Genomic DNA, 20,707 nt, shown 5'->3' with positions numbered 1-20,707 from the left:
AGGACCTTTTTGTCATTCCAGCATGTCCAAAAATGCTCTCCATACAAGTGAGTATTCTTTGAAGCAATGATCTCTCTAGACAGCTTGGCCATGCAGTGTTCCTGCTCAGGCCTAGCATAGGTTGGCCCTTTCACATTATTACATGTAAACAATCACAGAAAAATATTAAAAATTCCACATGTTTAACTAAATAGGCAGTGCACAATAAAGAAAAAGGGTGAGTATTGCTTTGAGGTATTGTACTGTACGATGCACATTTATGAATAGCAAGCTTCAGACTGGCATTGTGTCAGTTTTGGCCCATAAGTAGTACTCACACCAGTGAACCAGAAGTTGAGGGTTCAAGCTCCGCGACAGATTTGATAGTGAGATAATCCATTTTATTGATGTTGTTTAGCCATGACATTGGGGAAAACTCCTCTCCACTTCTTCAACACAGTGCCATGGGCATGCATCTTAGAAAGCAGAAATGACTTTATTTAGCATCCCATCTGAAACACAGCATGTCCTTTTGGTCCAGCACTGAAGCGCCAACCCAGAAAATACACTTAATATTCTCTTGTGTTACTGTTGGACCATAGTTGACGTAACACCAATAGGTCATGGGTCGAAAATTGCAAAATGTACAACTAATGCTTAAGAAAATGATGCACAATTAATGAGATGCTGATAAAATATGAAGAAAAGGCAGCACTTCTGTGTTTAATTAAGTTGGAGAAAACAGACCATATCTATATCCTTTTATTAAGGATCAGTTCTGACCGAACAATTGTGCATTTCCCAGCTTTTCTTTAAGTCAAAACTTGCCACTGTTTTGCATCTAGCTTGACTTAACTGTGCCTGAGTAACACTCCATTTCAGGAGCTTTGTCACTTCCATTTAACAGTTTTTTCTGCAAATTAGGTTGACAGAAAACCAATTGAATGATGAAGCAGCTGCATTATTCGCAGAAGCACTCAGGGTCAACAAAAGCCTGCTTCATTTATGGTAAGTGTCTCTATGCAATATGTGCACTCTTTTTTTCCTTTTAGTCAGTGTTAGATTTTGTACCTGTGCCATCCCCACCAATGCCAGACTGAGACAAACAGCCTTTTTTTTCTATCACCTGCAATATTTTTAGGACTAATAAGTAAAAATAGAAAATGGAAAGAAATGCACACCATTGTTTTGCAATGTTGTTACAATTTCTCCCCAGGATTTCTCACAACAGTGAGAATTAATGAGTAAACATGTGGGAGAAAGATTGTTCATTCGTGGAGATTCCAGACCTTCAGAGTCCAGGCACTATATTGCTGGCATACTGCACGATAATGTCACAGTTGCCTGTTGTGAGTGAATGAGGTGGGACTTGGAACAAGAGGGTAGAGCTGGAGTAACACAGGATTCTCCAAGAGATGCAGGACAGGAGGAGATTAAAGAAATAGGCAAGAGTGAGGCCATGAATTTGAGCACATGTATGAGAATTTTAAAATCAAAATGTCGTCAGACCTGGAGTGAATGTAGGGCAATGAGTGCAGGAGAGAAGCAGGAGATGAACTCAAGCATATGAAGAGTGGACTGTGGGAGACCAGCTGGCAGAACATTGGAATAGTTGAATTTAAAAGTAACAAAAACATGGATGAGAATCTGAGCAGTAGGTTGAGAGAAACAGAGGTAGCGACAGGTAATAAAGTAGCCTGTGGAAGAATTGGTGATGCAGGAATCATGGAATAGAATCCCTACAATGCAGAAAGAGGCCATTAGGCCCATCAAGTCTGCACCAAACCTCCAAAGAGCATCCCAACTGGACCCAGCCTTGGACCCTAGCCCCATAACCCCATATTTACCATGGCTAATTCACCATCCAGACTCTATGGACAATTTGGCCTGGCCAATTCACCTAATCTACACATAGTTGGACAGTGGGAGGAAACCCATGCAGACACGGGGAGAATGTGCAAACTCCAAACAGACAATCACCAAAGGCTGGATATTGAATCAGGATCTCTGGCACTGTGAGGCAGCAGTGCTAACCACTGAGCCACTGTGCCACCCAGATAGAACAACTCATTAACCAATGTAATTGCTATCACTAGTCATTGCAATTGGCAAGATCAGAATTGAAATGCGTACTATGTTTTAATGATTAAATCATATTTATTTACAGGTTAATAAACAACAGAATTACAGAGGTGGGAGCAAATTGTTTCTTCAAGATACTCAAAGAAAATACAACAATAGAAGAGATTTGGTAAGAAACATCTCATTGCCTAGGAATATTATCAAATCCTGAAGCACAAAGGAGGATGTTCCGCACATTTGGCTGGGTCCTTTGAAAGAGTGATCCAGTTATCCTCCTCCTTTTGCTTTTACTCTAAAGCCCTATATTTCTTTCCCCTTTCAAGCATGTATCCAATTCCTGGATTATACAAACTGACAATGTCACATTATGACTTCGTTTCCATGGTGACTGCTCTTGCTGTGCACCATTTCATGTTGGAGAGATTTGAAAAAGATTCAGCTTTTAAGTAAAACTGATTGAACAAAAAAATTACACAATATTTCTGGGATATTGACAGGCTGTCAGGGTCCCTGAAAGTAATTTTTGTTGTATAAGGCATTTAGTACCTGAAGGATTAACTGAGATCACAAGATAAGCTCTGCCTGTCAGGATATAAAGGTCTGCTTTTGGGAGGAGCTAACCAATTGTGTGTTCTCGTTCAGTAACAGTAATATATACTCACTCTCAAATCTACCTTGATGTTTCTCAAGATATCATCATGTAACTTAGATGTAATGTAACTAGCTATTGAGTACTGTGTAACAAATCTACTCTATTTAACAAGACCAAACAAACCTATCTTCTGCCAAAGTCCTTGTATGGACTTTCTTCTTCACATGTTAACAGTAATTTAGCAAATACCATTAGTGGCAGTGAATCCACTCAGACATTTCAATGGTTCATGTAGACATCACCATAACATATACCATACTTCAGAAGTGTGGATTTCCTAAAATATACAGTTTCACCTTCAGAAACATAGGAGTTAGGATCAAGTGAGATGTTAAGACTTTTGAAATATTGAAATTCCCCCTGATAACCCGCTTCTGGTTTTAAAAGGGGAAGTACAAAGGTTTGCCAGCTAGCCCATTTTGTTGGAGGAGTGTTGCCATTTTAACTTGTTAATAAGGCTAGAAACCTCACTTTCACAGGCTACATTGTGGCTGGCTGGGTTTCCCCGGCCTCTCGAAACTCAACAGCTCAAAGGACACGGAGAGTTGTGAGGAAAGATAACGTGCCCATCCAGCACAGCTTGTAGGCCAGGAGGAGTGGCATTGCTCCTTCCCAGCCTACTGTCTTCACTGCTACTAGATCACCACAACCTCTCATCATTGGATCTTCTCCATCCTAAACCACCTCCCAGCATCAAGCTTTGGATCCCCCCCCCACCAATGTAACTGTGTAGCCGTTGCTGCTCCTACGGCTTCCCTTTTTTGCCCAACATGGAGCCAAGCCAATCAGGTTAAATTCTCAGCAGGAACTGTTGGAGAGTAACACCTACATTGTGGTGTAACAAGCTCGTGGGGGAAGTTCAGAATTCTGGAGTTTCCCACCCATGACAATTTCCCCCAACCCTCATTGCCCTCCCAGCTCACAGATCCAGTTCCTACTGAGGCCTCTGTAAAAATGCTTTAATTTGCTGTAATCACAAGATGGCTAAAGCTACTTGCTGCTCTGACAACACATTATTGCGAGTGATTCAGCTTTAGGATTGAGCATCAGTTTTCACAATTGTACTGCTACTCAACATTTCGCTCTACAAGGTTACCATACATGGAGACAGGTGGCATAGCTGATGTCTTCTATTAATACTTTGCACCTGCCTTTACTAAGGAAGGTGCAACACTGACTTCGGAGAATGAGGAGTCATTCAGTCATTGAGTATGGTTCATAGTTGATAAGGGAGAGGTATTGGATAGGTTGTCTAAACTTAACAAGGCACTGGGATCGATTGAGATGCGTCCAAGGATATTGAGGGAAGTGAGTGTAGAAATTGCAGGGACACTGGCAATAATTTTTCCCTTATCCTTTGATTACAAGGGTGGTGCCATGAATGAAAATATGCCAATCAGTTTAAGTTGCATGGTGGGGAAATGTCTAGAAACAATGATGTGGGAAAAAAATTAACTTCCACATGGATAAATGTGAGCCACATGGACAAATAATTAAGGAAAACGGGCATGGATCTCCATAATGGAAAATTACACTTCAGTAACTTGCTGGGGTTTTTGGAAGAGATGACTGAGAAGGTTGATCAGAGCAATGCTGTTGATATGAAGTACATAAATGTCAAAAAGCTATGTGATACAGCGCCATACAATACACTTGTGAGCAAAGTTATATCTCATGGGATTAAAAGGACAGTAGCAACATGAGAAACAGGAAAGAGAGAGTAGCAGTCAATGGATTTGCTTTGGGCTGTAGTAAAGTCTGTAGTGGAATTTCCCAGAGATCCATGTTGGAACTTTTGCTTCTCCTGATCATTTATTAATGACCTACACCTTGAGAAAAGTCCCAGCTCCAAGGACCCAACCTTTTAAAAAGGGCTGCCCACACTCTCCATTTTTGTTCTGTTTGAGAAACTGGATAGGACGTCAGGCCTGGCAGCCCGGGAAGAGGGTGCTATTGCCAAGTCAGGCTTGAAGAAAACCTTACTCAGGGCTTCACAATCCAAAAATTAAAATTAAAGTATAAACCCTAAAACATTACACCATTCCTTACCCCTTTTCACTTTTCCTCACTCCACACCAGCTCAGGCCCCTAAGGTTGTCTACCATTTTCATTGGCTCCTTAAATCCACTGTAGAAGTCTAGGCCCCTCTCTCTCATCTCTCTCCTTACATTCTTCTTATGGTTCCTCATTCCTCTTATGCCAAGTTAGTGTTTATTACCCCACCTTTTCCCCCTTCATTTATCACTTTTGTGCAGAGGGGTGCATGTATGGAATGAATAGCCAGAGGAAGTGGTGGCAGCTGGTACAATTACAACATTTAAAAGGCATCTGGATGGTTATATGAATAGAGAGAGTTTAGAGGGATATGGGCCAAATGCTGGCAAATGGGATTAGGTTAATTTAGGACATTAGGTGGGCATGGACGAGTTGGACCGAAGGGTTTCCTTTCGTGCTGTACATTTATGAGCAAGGATCTGAAAATACAATTTGAATGAAGGATGTTGATCATTTAAATTGGCAGTTTCCTCCACAAACCATACATACCTGAAACATAGCCCACACCCTCATCCCACCCATGTGAACATGGGAAATTACAGGTTCAGGGGTAAGACTTTCGACTTCTGATCTCTTCTACCACTTTTGCCTTTCTCTGTAACAATGCACATCTAGGCCTATGACTTAGTTTTGTGGATTGCTTTGATAGGTGTTAACTTGTTCAAATTCTTTCCTAATCAGCCTGAATGGTAATAATATCTCTGCTGAAGGAGCTAAGAGGCTCGCTGAAGAACAAAGGATTTTGCTGTGAGTGACATTTCCCTTGTGGTTAATCGTAAACCGTGAAGCTGTAGAAGGTTCAACAGTCGTAACACTACCTATAGAACACAAAGAGAAAACCTGCCAATTGTCTTCTATGAGGGTTGCAGTGATTGGAACAATCTGAGGAACTGAAATTAAGCTGGAAAGCCAGCTTACAAACCATGGCATTTTCTACTGCTGTTCAAGAAATATTGAAAGTGCCTTTGTGACTCATCACACATGAGCAACCTGTAACTGCTGACACTAACATGAAAGTTTTTGTGTGAAGATTTGAATGTAAGCATGACATCTATCATTGCTGTTCTTTCACCACGCATTAAAGCAATTTATAATGAAGCTGGGTCAAGCTGGAATTTCCATCAGTCAAACAGTGGACGGCAGCTAAATGTTTATATTTATTTATGGTTATTTTTGCTATGACTTACTGGTGGATAATAAAATAAACTTGTTGGGCTGCCTTAAGTTTGTAACAAATAAAAAGTTAAGTTGATACAGAATAACTTAACAAAATATGTGACAGCGATTTGCCAATTAATTTCTCAAGTCAATGCTTAAAAACATTAGCATTAACCTGTCTGATTTTAAATTTATACAAAGGTTAACAGTTGATTGTCAAACATCATTAGCTGGTGCATGACAATGCCTCTGCCAGAATTAATTTGCCAACCAATCAATACTCTTTTCTCACACAGTATAAATGTTGGTTTTCCTCTTAAATTAGTATTCTTGAAAATTGACTTGTTGAGTGCAATTTGAAAAACTTTGATAAAATGTATTTTTTTCCAGACTTGGAAGTTCTACAACCAAATGACTGCCCCTACTCTATGAAATATTTAATTCCTTATGCCATTTTTAATGAAGCCCTTGTCACAGCAATGTAATTACAGAAATATTAAGGCACAGATTTAAAGTATTTGACCAATATATTAAATTGTTTAGCCTTATTAGCTCAAGCATGTTAGAACTTGTTACGAACAACATCTCATTGACTGGATGTTTTCTGTAATCAGTCAATTATCATCATCAAACCATTCTCCTTTCCCATCTGGTCACTAGATCACTTTTGCAAATACAGGTAATTCTCAGATAACGCGTGTTCTGGCAGCGTGATTTGCTTAGAATGTTGCTGAGGGATTAACAAACAGTATTTTCAAGAACACTCACCTCAGTTCACAATAGCGCGATTCCAGCGATGATCGTTTTGCAAGCTTCGTTCTGTGCGTGTGTCGATGTCAGGGCTGGCCTCTGTGCCATTCTGCGCATACTCCAATGTCAGTTACTAACAGCAGCGTTCTGTGAGAGGTACTGTACAGGGAGCAGCTTTCTGAGAGTGATACATTGAGCAGCTTTCTGTGAAAGGTATACTGCCCCTAGATTATCCTTTTTTTCTGAAAAAATGGAGGGGTGGAGTGACAAGAATGTTAGCAAGAAGCATCCTAGTGATAAAATTGTAGGTGGCGAAGAAAGGCTATAACACTGGAAGAGAAGCTAAGTGTTATAAAGTGTTCTGAGCATAAGGAGAGAAGATGTGATATAACTTGCTTAACGGGAATGAGGGCGTCTACGTTACGCACTATTATGACCCTCTGTCCCTGCATTAACAACTTTTTTTTAAATGTACTGTGTTAAATGTACTTTTGTTTTGTTGATAAATATGATTTATACCTTCATTCAGGCTGTGCTATACTTTGTGTTAGACTTTTGAATGATGTTTGAGAGATTATGAGTGATTTCTTTTGCTGGTCTTTTACCTATTACTTATATGAAGCAATTTTCCATTAAGCAAGGTTTCGCTGGAACACAATTACAGCGTACAGGAGAACTACCTGTATGGACATTCTCTGACATGTAACCCTTGCAAGTACTCCAAGATTGTGCCTGTTTGTGAACTGCCCAGAAAGCATTCCAGCATCTAGCTTCCAAAGGAGAGCGGGATTTGCAACCCTAGGACCATGACTGATGAGAGGGTGGGGAAGAGACCAATGGAAGGAAATTAAACACATGTAAACAATTAAGAATAATTTAAAATCATGTTATGTTGTTTCAGGCTATAATTCTGTGGCTTTGACTCCTGTGACTTATCCAAAAACTACTTGAAAGAAGCCAGAATACCCATTTAGTCTTCATGAACTGAGGCATTAGCCTTCTGAGAGATTAGGGTAAAGGAAACATCAGTTGAATGCATTCTAACCCTCTCCCTCTCAGTAGGCTTATCTGGTTTAGGCAAAGGCCCCACCAGCAAGTACAAGGTACAAGAATCACAAAGAAACAGAAAATAGGTGCAGGAGTAGGCCATTCGGCCCTTTGAGCCTGCACCACCACTCAATACGATCATGGCTGATCATGCAATATTAGAGGCCCATTCCTGCCCTCTCCCCATACCCCTTGAATCCGTTAGTCTCAAGGGCCATGTCCAGCTCCCTCTTGAATATATCTAACGAACCGGCCCCAGCAGCTTTCTGTGGGAGAGAATTCCACAGGTTCACAACTCTCTGAGTGAAGAAATTCTTCATCATCTCAATCCTGAATGGTTTACCCCTTAGTCTTACCTTATTCTTAGACTGTGACTCCTAGTTCTGGACTTCCCCAACATCAGGAACATTCTTCCCACATCTAGCCTGTCCAGTCCCATCAGGACTTCTTATGTTTCCATGAGATCCCCTCCCCAAACTTCTAAATTCCATTGAGTATAAGCCCAGTTAATCCAGTCTTTCTTCATATGTCAGTCCTGCCATCCTGGGAATCAGTCTGGTGAACTTTCACTGAACTCCCTCAATAGCACAAATATCCTTCCTCAGACTAGGAGGCCAAAACTGCACAGGATGGCTGGGCCTGCTTACTACTTTAAAATATAAGTATTCTAAAAGAGGCAAAGACATTCAGCCCCAATTTAATGAATGAAGTTTTGTCATTTTTATTCTCAACATGGCATCCGTTTGAATTAATTGTTCCTTCCTGCTAAAAAAGAGAACTTTATGATGTTGTAGAATTATTATGACACAGAAGGGAGCCATTGAGTCCATACAATATTGTATAAATTTCATATTTTAACTTCCAACAAAATGTTGTCTTAGCTCAGTGGTAGGACTGCTCCTCAGTGAAAAGATTGTCAGTTCACGTCCTACTCTAGTGACTTAAAATAATGGAATGTTTATCTTTTCAGGTGATTATCTAGTGTCACAGTTGAATTTTATCTCCGTAATAACCCCAAGCTGTGCTGTGTAAATGAAGGTTTCATTCATGTCACCTTTGATTCATTCATAGAGTCGTAGAATCCCTACAGTACAGAACAGGCAATTCGGCCCATTGCCAAGGGGATCAAAGGGTACGGGGAGAAAGTGAGAAAATGGGGTTAAAAAAACCTATCAGCCTTGATTGAATGACAGAGCATACTGGATGGGCTGAATGGCCTAATTTCTGTTCCTATGGTGTTATGGTCTAACCTGCGTATCGTTATGGGAGGAAACCAGAGCAGCAGGAGGAAACCCATGCAGACATGGGGCAAATGTACAATCTCCACACAGACAGTCACCTGAGGCTATGCCATCCACTTTAAACCAGTGTCCTCTGCATTTTCTTTTTGTTCCCTATAATTTCTCCCTATCTACTCCTTCCTATCTCCACATGATCTTAAATACAAAACCCCTCTCAATCTTCTCTTTAGGAACAGCCTCAGCTTCCAATAATCCCAATAAGTAACTGAACTCTGCCATTGCTGAAATTATTCTGTTACATGTCTTTTGTACCCTCTCTAAAGTTTTCACATCATTTTCTAAATCATGGCGGCCAGAATTGGATGTAGTTGTTGAACCAGTATCGAGACTTGGTCCCGTCACCAACTTTGACCATTTTCACAACCATCCTGCTACCTTTAGTAATTTGTTCACAAATACCCCAAGGTCTTTTTGTCTTTGCAGTCCTTTAGAACTGTACAGTTCATAATGATATTCTCCAGTGAACTGTATTATTTCCTATCTCTCTGCATTCAATTTCATCCAGCATGTGTCTTCCCAATGATGACATGAATACTTAATCTAGACGTTTAAAACAGTACTGAGGATGTGCTGCACTGCCAGAGGTGCTACCTTTTCAAATAGACATTAAACCTAAACCCTGTCTGCCTCTCACTAAAAGATCCCATGGCACAACTTTGAAAACAGGTGCTGCCACAGTTGGAATAGCATTCAGTACAACAACCAATTTGACAACAAGGTACCTCAAATCGTGATGAGCAGAGTTCTAGTTCTGGGTCAATATTGATCCTTCAACAAAGATTACCAATATGACTAGTGGTCAGCATGCCCTTTGGTGTGCTTCTTCTATTGCTGATGACCGAGTTGCCTCTGAACTACTACAGGTAATGTTTCAGCTGGAAGAGCAAACAGGGCCCTGGTTTAATAATGCATCTAAAAGGTAGCATCTCTGACAGTGCAACATTCCAGCCAAGAACCAGCATAGATTGGATGCTTAACTTCGTTATACAGAAGATTACTGAACAGAGTGGTAACATTGTATCGGAAGTGAGTCAACCAATTGAGGAAGTCCCAGATTGAACATGAGATGTGCAGGGGTTTTTTTCTTTTGGGGAAGTTTAGTTTGAGGATTCACTACGTCAGGACCATTTAAAACAACAGCTCTTTAAGAGTATGGGAAGATATCTCCAAAAATAACAGAAGAAAAAGAAACATCAGCATTTACTATGGATGAGACAGCGGCCTGTAAACATCAGGTTGCCTCTTACCTTAAACTCCTCACAGAACATCGGGTTCAGTTGGTGAATGAAATTAAAAACATTGAGTGCATCCTGGACAATCTTCTACAGTCTGGATATTTCACCACAGAAGACAAGGAACTTGTACAGAGGAAGCAAACTCGATATGATAAGGTACGAAGGCTGACAAATCAGCGAGGGGCGATCTGAACGTTGTGTTTAAAAATGGCAATAGGATATGCGAGATTAGAGTGGGGGAACTGAGAACAAATGTAAATCATTTTGAAATCTATTTCAAAATGAAATGTTTTTGCACAAGGGGTAGTGGAAAGCTTTACTTGGTTTCCACAAAAGGCTGTGAGTGTATGAGGCCATTTGGAGGCTTTAAGTCTGAGATTGATATTTCTTTGTTGCTGAGGGATGTGGAGCAAAGGTGGGAAAGTAGAGTTGAGGTGCCGATCAGCTGTGATCTAGCTGACTGGTGAAGAATGTGAGAGGATGAATGACCAACTCATTTCCTTTTGTTCTGCTATTTTTCCCCACATTGGTGTTGCTGAGCTCAAGGAATTCAGTATAATACCTGCACTATAAAACACTCAACATTTAACTCCCAAGGCATGGTTCTATATAGTCCCCCCAACATTTTCGCGAGGGAATGTTGTATTAATTTCCCTCTTAGTAATCAATAAGTCAAACTAAAATTAAAATCTTAGAATCCCTACAATGCAGAAAGACCCCATTCAGCCCATTAAGTCTGCATTAACCCTCTGAATGGCATTCCATTCCTGTAACCTTACATGAGGTATTTACCGTGGCTAACCCACCTAATGTGCACATCCCTGGGCCAGACCATGTAACCTGCACATCTTTGGACTGTGGCAAGAAATCCATGCAGACACTGAGAGAATGTGCAAACTCCAAACCGAGAGTTGCCCAAGGTTGGAATCGTACCCAGATGCCTGTGATGCACTGTGAGGCAATAGTACTGACCACGGTGCCACCTCCATTAGTCTTGTTATCATAGAATCCCTACAGTGTGGAAGCAGGCCATTCAACCAGTTGAGTCCACACTGACCCTCCGAAGAGCATCCCACCCAGATCCATCCTCATCCTGTAACCCTGCATTTTCCTATGGCCAATCCACCTAATCTGCACACCTTTGGACCATGGGAGGAAATCAGAGCACCCAGAGGAAAACCACGCAACATGGGGTGAATGTGCAAACTCTACAGGTATGGTCAGCTGAGGCTGGAATCGAACTCAGATCTCTGGTATTGTGAGGCAGCAGTCACCGTGCTGCCCCATGGGTCTTTCAAACATGTGGAGTGGTAGGATAATAGTCACCATAGGATGAGGATCATTGTCTCATTCAAGGTGGTGAGTTTAACCTGAGGGTCACTATGCTATAGGTACAGTTGAGAAGGTGGGACAGCCAGTTTGCATCACAAACTAACTAGGCTATCCAACAGCTCCAGCTGGTCAGATAACTCGCGAGAACTACAGCACTTCTTTAATTAATATGTTATTAAAAGAATGAATATAATCTTAGCCCCACAAAGCAGGCAGGTTTGGGAAGTTTGGAATAAAAGTCTGAATCTGACCCCAACCAATCCAGGTTTTAATGGTACCTGAATGGAGGCCAGGCAACCAGCTAACCCTCTTCTATAAGGCAGCTAAGCAATTTAAACACTATAATAAGCCTGTGTACCTCAAGGTTATTCACCGTCTCAAAGTTAACTCTGTCTGGTTGGAATTCCCAGGCCTTAAGAAATCCTGTCAGCAGAAAGGAGGCTAGCACTGGTATATTCAAGAGTTAAGTGCCTTTGAATTTTCTGGCTGCAGTAACTCTGCCTTACTAGCCCATTGTAACTGGGCAACCAACCCTACCCCTTACCCCTGTGACCCATCTCTTTTGACCCCTGCCAACCAATTTCCTCACTGAGGTCTCTAATCTTACTCCCCACAGCCCCAATGTACCAAATCATTAATTCACTTCTGGAAGTCTCTGATGACACCCTACCATGGCCTCTGCTTCACCTCAAGCCTTCTGATGTCCACACAAGGCCTCTCTATCAGGTTTACAATTAACCCTGGACTTCCAACCACCATCCATCTCCACCCCACACCTGTAAGTTTTCTGTAAGTCCTTTGATCTCCCTTCTGAGCCGTCCAGTCTTATCTGCCCTGCTCTCCCCAACAGAGACCTCCAATGACCACCTCTGCTATTTTACTCTCTCTCTCGTACACATCCCCTTTCTAGCATTCCAAAGTATAACAATCTGGCCTCAAAGACCATCTTTCATTTTGGCAGTGCCTTCATATTTCAGGACATCCCAAAGCACTTTACACTCAATGTAATTCCTTTGAAGTGCAGTTTGCACAGCTGCCCAACAAGAGGGGCAAGGGGTTTGAGGGCTCCTATGCCACTAAGATTGAGACTCTCTCACTAGCTGTCTCTCCCACTTCCCCATCCCACTGGGTCAAGCTTCCTCTATGGCTCCCCACTGCCTTGGCACTGAAATTGTGTCTTTGTCCCATTTTTCTCGGATTTCCCCTTCTGTCCTCTCTGAGACAACCTTGTTCACAAGACTTTCATGTGACCCTTTCCTACTAAACTGCTGAACCTTGAACTTCCTTTCACATTCCCTAGGTTGACTGATTTTGTTTAATGGTTCTCTTTACTCAGGTATGGCCTGTTAACACTAACCTTAACCTCACTTTAATTGTGTCCCACCTCAAAGCAAAACTAATGCTGGGTCTGTTCTTGTGGTTTCCTCCTCGATTCCTAAATCTATGTAATGTTTCCCCAGAAATTTCTGTTTCAAACCCTCAGATCAGATTTCCACCTCTGCAACATTACCAAAACATCTCTTATCAGTGACTGTGGTAATGATATTCCATTCCTCTCATCCTTCTTGACCCGTCTACAGCCTCTGACACAGTTGACCATCCAATGGTCCTCCAATGCTTCTGTCTGTTGTACGGTAATGTGGGTGGTCTGATTCCACTCTTGTCTAGCTAATTATAGTCAGACAATCAGCAGCAGTGGTGCCCACTCTGTTAACTTTTGATGCCTTTGAAGAATCCTTTCTTGGTCTCTTCTTATTTTTCATTTACTTGCTACATCACCTTGGTGACATTATCCCAGATCACTTTACTTTCCAACACCTTACCATATCTCTATGGTCTTTAAGTGACAAGATTGCCTGGCTGAAATCCAGTATCAGATGAGCAGAAATTTCCTCCAATTAATTTAGAAACACCAAAACAATGCTGCATCTGCTTCAGTTTCCACTACAGACTGCCTAGTCATTGACTCTATACCTCTCAAAGCTGAATCAGACAGTGTGCAACCTTGGTTGATTTCAATGTGTTTCTGACAAGTGTCTGTATAATCATTAAGACTACCTCCACAATAATGCATAACTTCCTCTACCAGTGTCTCAGCTCATCTGCCGCTAAAGCCCTCGTATGTATTTTGTAACCTCTGCATTTCATTATTTCAGAGCATTCCTTGCTGGCCTCCCACATTTTACCTTCCAGAAATGCTGGAATGCTCAAAACTGCTGCCCATGCTCTTATTCACACACTGAGGGAAGTGATGGTGTAGCAGTAATGTCAACGGGCTGGTATACCTGAGGCCCAGACTAATGTTTTGGGCTCATGCATTCAAATCTCCCCATAGCAGTTTGGTGGAATTTAAATTCAAATAAAAGATCTGGAATGTAAAGCTTGTCTTCATAATGGCAACCAAGACAGCTTTCATGTTTTCTAGTTGTAAAAAGTGGATTCATTAGAATGTTCTTCAGGGAAGGAAATCTGGAATCCTCATCATGTCTGATCCACATGTAAGTCCAGATCCAGAGCAATGCTGCCGACTCTTAACTGCCCTTAGAAATGTTACAAAGCTGGAAATAAGTACTTTCATGGTCTTAGTAAAAATTATCTTTTGATCAAGATTTTAGGTCATATGTTATCTGCAGCCCTGTGAAGTAATTTGTATTGGTACATGCAAAGTAAATATGGCAATATAACTTGCTGTTTTGTCAGAAGTTGAACACTGCAAAGTCTGACAGACAGCAATGTGACAGTGACTCGGTGGTTATGGCTGAGGAGTAAGTATTGATGCGAAAGCAGATAAAACAACAGGGGAAAATCTCGTGTTCTCCTTTAGTACCCTGGTACCTTTCCTGAGGCAGTAGATGGGGTTTCAATTTCATGCTTGGTTTTGAACGATGGCACACAGAACAGTGAGGCACTCAGGTGTCAAGCTGGATTGTGAACTTAGTCTATGCAATGGGATCACAGTAATGATCAACTCTGGCAGTTTTGCAAAAAGAGGGCTTCTTACATTCCAATTAGGAGTATTTCATACTAGTGCCTTTAAATACACATTTGCTTGTTGACTGAAAAAATTATAAACCAAACCTGGCAAGAATTGAAGTGGTAAAGTCTCAGGTTTGAACCTTCAGTGGTAAATCTGGACAACTTCCAACCATTTCAGGGAAGATGGAGCCACTTGCTCAATAAGTGAGGCACATGAGGAACAGCTCAGACAGTGGCTGTAGTCATCCAAATCAGATTATCGCCCACAAACTGAACTCCTACTCTCAGAGGTCTATTCCTGGTCACATCATACCCATTCAAGAAGAAGTAATTAAACAGATTGTTAAGTTTAACATTAAATTATAATTATTTCCTCAGCCAAACAAAAATAAGTGCTGGCAAAAAGCCAGTATGTACTTATTGTTCTCAGCTCGATGGAGTTCATTGTGTTCTGAGGTACAGCCAGATGCTACGTTTTGGTAACTTCAGTCAGTCTGACTGCATACTAGGCAGAGGCAGTTGACATGGCAGAGACTCTGGTCCAAATTCTCGCTTCTGAGTCAGGAGAGACAATGGCAAAGTTTCCTAACTGTGCCAAAGGCTTGCGAGGGAATGTTATTTTGTTCTGAGGTGGGTTCATGGCTGCGAATGGGAGCCAGGTCTGCTTCCTTGTTTCTGTAAGACTCCATAAAATGCCAAGCCTTAGTCCTCCTGGACCTCTAAGGAAAAGAATAAAACAAATAAAAGTCTTCTAGCCTTCACTTCTCACACCCAACAGACTCCATATACAACATCCTTGCCAACCAATCCATCTCATGCCCCCCAATCACCCAATGGCCCCTCATGCTCTTCTGTGCCAATACATGACCTCATACCCATCCCATAAACTTTACGGCTCATATATCAACACTGCCCACCACATTCTTCTTTATTGGCACCTTTTGTCTTTACATCCTCCAAGATAACTTGCACAATATCTACCATAGACAGTCCTCAGGATGCATGCTGGGATAAAATCAAATACTAGATATATATTGATGGCATCACAATTAAACAAAAATATTCTCATTTTTAAAAGCCCATTCACTACAGTTAAGTTCCTTCAACTAATAAATCCTTGATGAAAGCAAGCATTTCTATTCCTGATATCAAAGGTTGGATTACGACTTGGAACTTTCAGTCAAACTGCGAACTGACCGGCAATCCACTATGATAGTGAAAAGTTGTGAATCAGCTGTGCAAATGCCAACCTCACACTTAGATCAACAGACACAGTGAAATAGCCAACAGTGACATTTTTTTTAAAAAAAGATACTTCTGGGAAAAAAGCCCAGAAGATTTAAATACCTTGACAGCTTGACAATTCTCAGGAGGTTTTAAATGCCTTGACAGTTTGATAATTGCGTTTCTTTTACACATAATCCTGTTTAATATTAATAATATTAAAGGGAATTTGACCTTTCCAAAGAGCATTTTACCTCTCCTAAAAGGACACATTATTTCATACAAAGGTGTTTTCCAATCCAAAAGGGAACTTTGCCTTTCCATAGAGCTCTGATAAGTTTAGACCTTCTCCCAAAAAACGTAATGCCCATAGTCATCATTTGGACATCCCATTAAAAAACATTGGTTAAGCTTGATGGCAGCCGCAGTTGCCAATGTACAATCACCTTCATGGACCTGATGAAATTGGTGGATGACTTTTTTAGGGTTGTGAGGAGAGTGGGCGGTGTAAGGGTAGGACTTCAAGAATTGGCCCCCAGAGGTATTTTGCCTAAGCTGTCCACCCTGTCCAATCCTGCAAAAGCTCTGGCCTACGTGTATCAATGTTTTTGGACTACAAGATTGATTTGTTGAGATAATCAACAGTAAGTATTATTGGTAAAAGGGAGAAGCCAGAGGCAGTGTCAGATTTTTCAAAAATGTACTGGAGTGGTGAGAAAAAGAGAAAATGAATGAGAAATTAATATTCCAAAAATGAATATCTGAAACTTGAATTGTTGCTGTTTGTGGCTGCTGGCATTGTGCAAACTGTTTGCCAATATCATAACAATGACTACATTTGAGAATCGCTTCACTGACTGCAACTTGCTTTTGGATATGTTGCATAAGTACAAGTTATTTTCGTTCTCTTCAAATATTGTTCTCCCTTACACTTACCTCCTCCTTTAAATTGTTTTTTTAAAAATCATATTCCTAGTGTGTCTGTCAATCTGGAACAAGTTATAATTGTTTCTCTAACCTGTGCTAGTGCTATCCTTGAAAATTTAAAATAAAATATAAAATATATTGAAGAGATTTCAAGGCTGCAATCTCGCTAAAGCTTCACATAACATCATAAAACAGCCAACCTTCTGGGGGTTACTGCATTATTTGAGCTTGATAATACGGCCACCTTACATTCACTTCTGTAAATATTTTAATGTACTCTTCAAAGCCTTATTCTGGTGTTTTGTCACATTGCAGGAATTACTCTTTCCTGTATTAAAAGTGTATAAAAAGGTCTGTAATTTCCTGTAGCTCTTTCTGAGCTGGCTAATCTGACATCTTTTCCAAAGGAAAAATCTGGGGATTTGTTACCATCTAATTAACTTCAGGATGTAAAAGCCAGAAACACTTCCCTTCGAGGTAAGATAATCCATACCACTTACCTCTGTACTTTTATATTCTGGTTTCAAGGTATGACTCCCTGGCTGAGGAATTTAAAGGCCAGAACTAATTCCATCATGTTGGCCAGGGCATTTAAATTCAAGTAATCTAATGACGACTGGAATAAAAGTCTAATACAGAATATTTCCAATCCCATAGAGCTGTTTTGGGAGTTGGGATTAGGTGGAAGCCTGGAATCAAGTGTGTTGGTCAGTTACCAGATATGCTCCTGTCAACAAGAGCGTGGTGGCTCGCAACACCCAGGGACCCGGGTTCCATTCCAGCCTTTGGTGACTGTCTCTGTGGAGTTTGCACATTCTTCCTGAATCTGCGTGGGTTTCGCCAATTGCTCTGGTATCCTCCCACAGTCCAAACCTGAGCAGGTTAGATGGATTGGCCATGCAAAATTTCCCATAGCATCCAGGGAAGTGCAGGCTAGGTGAATTAGCCATGGGAAATGCAGGGTTATAGGAATAGGACAGAGTAGGGTTTGCATCCATTTGGAAGGGTGATGTAGATGGGTCGAATGGCCTGCTTCACTATATAGGGATTCTATCATTCTAAGAGGCCTTGCTGGAGGAAGGACTCAACACAGTGGTGACTACCAGTCCATTGATAATGGGTATAACCAATGAGGGCCATTTGGACATGAACTTATTGTGCTGTTGCTGAGGAATTTTGGTTTTGTCAGCAATGTCCACATTCCATGAATTAAATTAAAAAATGATTATTAAAGGATTGGACACTCTGGAGGCAGGAAACATATTTCCGCTGATGGGTGAGTGCCGAACCAGAGAACACAGCTTAAACATACGGGGTAGACCATTTAGGACAGAGATGAGGAGAAACTTCTTCACCCAGAGAGTGGTGGCTGTGTGGAATGCTCTGCCCCAGAGGGCAGTGGAGGCCCAGTCTCTGGATTCATCTAAGAAAGAGTTGGATAGAGCTCTCAAAGATAGTGAAATCAAGGGTTATGGAGATAAGGCAGGAACAGGATACTAATTAGGAATGATCAGCCATGATCATATTGAACGGCGGTGCAGGCTTGAAGGGCAGAATGGCCTACTCCTGCACATATTGTCTGTTATTGTGAACATGGCACCATCTCAGGTCCCGAGGTGACTAGGTACAAAGTAGTACAGGTAGTTCTGAGATAACACGCGCTTTGACAGTGTGATTTGGCTGAAGAATTAGGGAAGTGTTGTGGAGAAGGCTCACCTCCAATTACAATAGTGCGATCCCAGCGGCGGTCGGTTCACAAAATTCATTCTGCGCAAGTGCCAATGTCCGCACTGAAATCTCTGTGTGAGATACTGTATATAGAGCAGCTTTTTCACATTTTTAAAATGTACTGTGTGAAATTTATTTTTGTTTCATTAATAAATATAATTTCAACCTTTATTCCAGCTGTGTTAGACTCTTGGGTGATTTTTGAGCGATTGCGAGTGATATTTTTTGCTGGTCTGCCCCTCAGCCCACTTTTCCCATCGGCCCTATTATTTCCAGTGGAGGCCCAGACTCTGGATTCATTTAAGAAAGAGTTGGATAGAGCTCTCAAGGATAGTTGAATCAAGGGTTATGGAGATAAGGCAGGAACAGAATACTGATTAAGGATGATCAGCCATGATCATATTGAATGGTGGTGCAGGCTTGAAGGGCAGAATGGCCTACTCCTGCACCTATTGTCTATTGTCTATTGATATTAACCATTTGTCATCACCAGAGAAATTATAATGGTGTCAGATGTTTCAATTGTATCCACTATTTGGAAAATTCAGTAACTTCTTAACCAGTTTGTATTCATGAGATCTGCACTTTATCTAGATAATTTGATTCACCAAAGATATCAATATGGAACTGTGAATAGTGAGAGAGAAGGAAAGAAAAACACAATTGAAGCTGTTATGAATCCATTTGGAGCAGTTTAATCCTTAGAAGTTGAATATTGTGTTAAATTTTATCCTTTTGAAATGCATTAGCTTCAGTCTTCAGACTATTGAAAAGATGAGATTTAACACTGAAGTTGAACAGAGGAAATTTAACATTGAGATCTAAATGAGGAATCTTAACATGGCCAGCATGATAACTCAGTGCTGCCTCACAGGGTCAGGGACTCTGTTCGATTCTTGGGCGACTGTCTGTGTGGGGTTTGCACATTTTCCCTGTGTCTGATTGGGTTTCCTCCAGGTCCTCCAGTTTCCTCACAAAGTCCTAAGATATGCTGTTTAGGTGGGATTGGCCATGCTAAATTGTGTCCAGGATGTGCAGGCTGGATGTGTTAGCCATGGGAAATGCAGGGTAGAAGGGGTAGGGTAAGGGGTCTGGGTCTGGGGGGGATGCTCTTCAGAAGGTTGGTAGACTTGATGGGTCGAATGGTCTGCATCCACACTAGGGATTCTATGATTCTTATAACAGAAATTGAAAAGACACAACTATTTTGGTTTAACTAAATACCACTTATAGCAAGCAAATTACATTGATGCCAATGCACCCATTACATGCAGCTGGGATTGTATTTGTGCAGTAGTCTTTAAGGGATAGACCGTGTTAATTACATCAGGTGAAAGTGAGGATTGTAGATGCTGGAGATAAGAGTTGAGAGTGTGGTGTTGGAAAAGCACAGCAGGTCAGGCAGCATTCCGATGAAGGGATTTTGCCCAAAACGTTGATTTTTCTGCTCCTTGGATGCTCCAGCACCACGCTCTCGACTCATGTTAATTGCATTCCCAAAGTAGGGCATCACTACTGTCCTCCCCTTACCAGCTTTGCTCACCAGAAATATTGCAGTGATCAGCCGGTATTTAAACCTCAATACTTATTTATAGATATAAAAAGACAGAATCCCAAAGCAGGAGGAGTCAGGAAATGGACACTGAGCATTTGCTGGAGAGTTAAGGAAGATAATTGAAAACTTGGTCAATGGAATTTTGAAAGCTCTTTAAGGAAGGTTAATAACTAAAAGAGAGGTTTCTCTTAAGAATTATATAATTGGATGTTGTAAGTTGAGTAGTGGAAGAAAGTACTGACATAAGGCAAGAGGACACAAAATGAGAGACTGGAGATGAGGTAAGGTGGGGTGAAGCTGTGGGGATTTATATGTATTGGTGGACTAGTATAGATCAGGAGGAATGCGAATAATGGGCAAACAGGGTGAAGTGGGAAATGAGATCCAAAGCAATTTCTAGAGTATTATAAGCCATTGATACAGTAATATACCATCTTGAAACTGATTATTATTGATAGCATCAAGTTTATCGCTACATTTTCTTTAGGTGCGTGAAATCCTTGACATAATATGCAATAAAGGACCTGAAGCTGCTGAGTATTTTGTGTATGTGATGTACAAGGCTAAAGACGTTTATCCTGAGCTGCAGGATTGGATAAAAATAATTGAGTATCAGCCACCTGAGCATTTAGTGAGAAAGACGATTCTTCTCACAGATGCTGGTAAGTAATTATATTCTTGATGAAACCAATGTGTAAGCCTTTAA

At 41.1% G+C, this 20,707-nt stretch overlaps 2 protein-coding genes across 7 annotated transcripts in view; both read left to right on the top strand.

The window, feature by feature from the left end:
- nod1 (nucleotide-binding oligomerization domain containing 1) overlaps positions 1-7,196 on the top strand; it is a 58,759-nt gene extending 51,563 nt beyond the window's left edge. For all 4 annotated transcript variants that reach the window (XM_043719289.1, XM_043719288.1, XM_043719286.1 and 1 more), the window contains 3 exons: positions 904-987; positions 2,147-2,230; positions 5,450-7,196. In XM_043719289.1, the coding sequence (XP_043575224.1) occupies positions 904-987; positions 2,147-2,230; positions 5,450-5,519 (238 nt within the window). In that variant the 3' untranslated portion in view covers positions 5,520-7,196. The remainder of the gene's footprint in view (positions 1-903; positions 988-2,146; positions 2,231-5,449) is intronic.
- Positions 7,197-10,147: 2,951 nt separating this feature from the next.
- The window catches only part of LOC122564434 (nucleotide-binding oligomerization domain-containing protein 1-like), a 42,121-nt gene continuing 31,561 nt past the window's right edge, over positions 10,148-20,707 (top strand). For all 3 annotated transcript variants that reach the window (XM_043719284.1, XM_043719285.1, XM_043719283.1), the window contains exons 1-2: positions 10,148-10,415; positions 20,489-20,663. In XM_043719284.1, coding sequence (XP_043575219.1) covers positions 10,230-10,415; positions 20,489-20,663 — 361 coding nt within the window. In that variant the 5' untranslated portion in view covers positions 10,148-10,229. The remainder of the gene's footprint in view (positions 10,416-20,488; positions 20,664-20,707) is intronic.

This window comes from Chiloscyllium plagiosum, chromosome 29 (genome assembly GCF_004010195.1).
Source record: "Chiloscyllium plagiosum isolate BGI_BamShark_2017 chromosome 29, ASM401019v2, whole genome shotgun sequence".
NCBI classification, from domain to species: domain Eukaryota; kingdom Metazoa; phylum Chordata; class Chondrichthyes; order Orectolobiformes; family Hemiscylliidae; genus Chiloscyllium; species Chiloscyllium plagiosum.
This window is presented reverse-complemented; position numbering and strand designations above follow the sequence as displayed.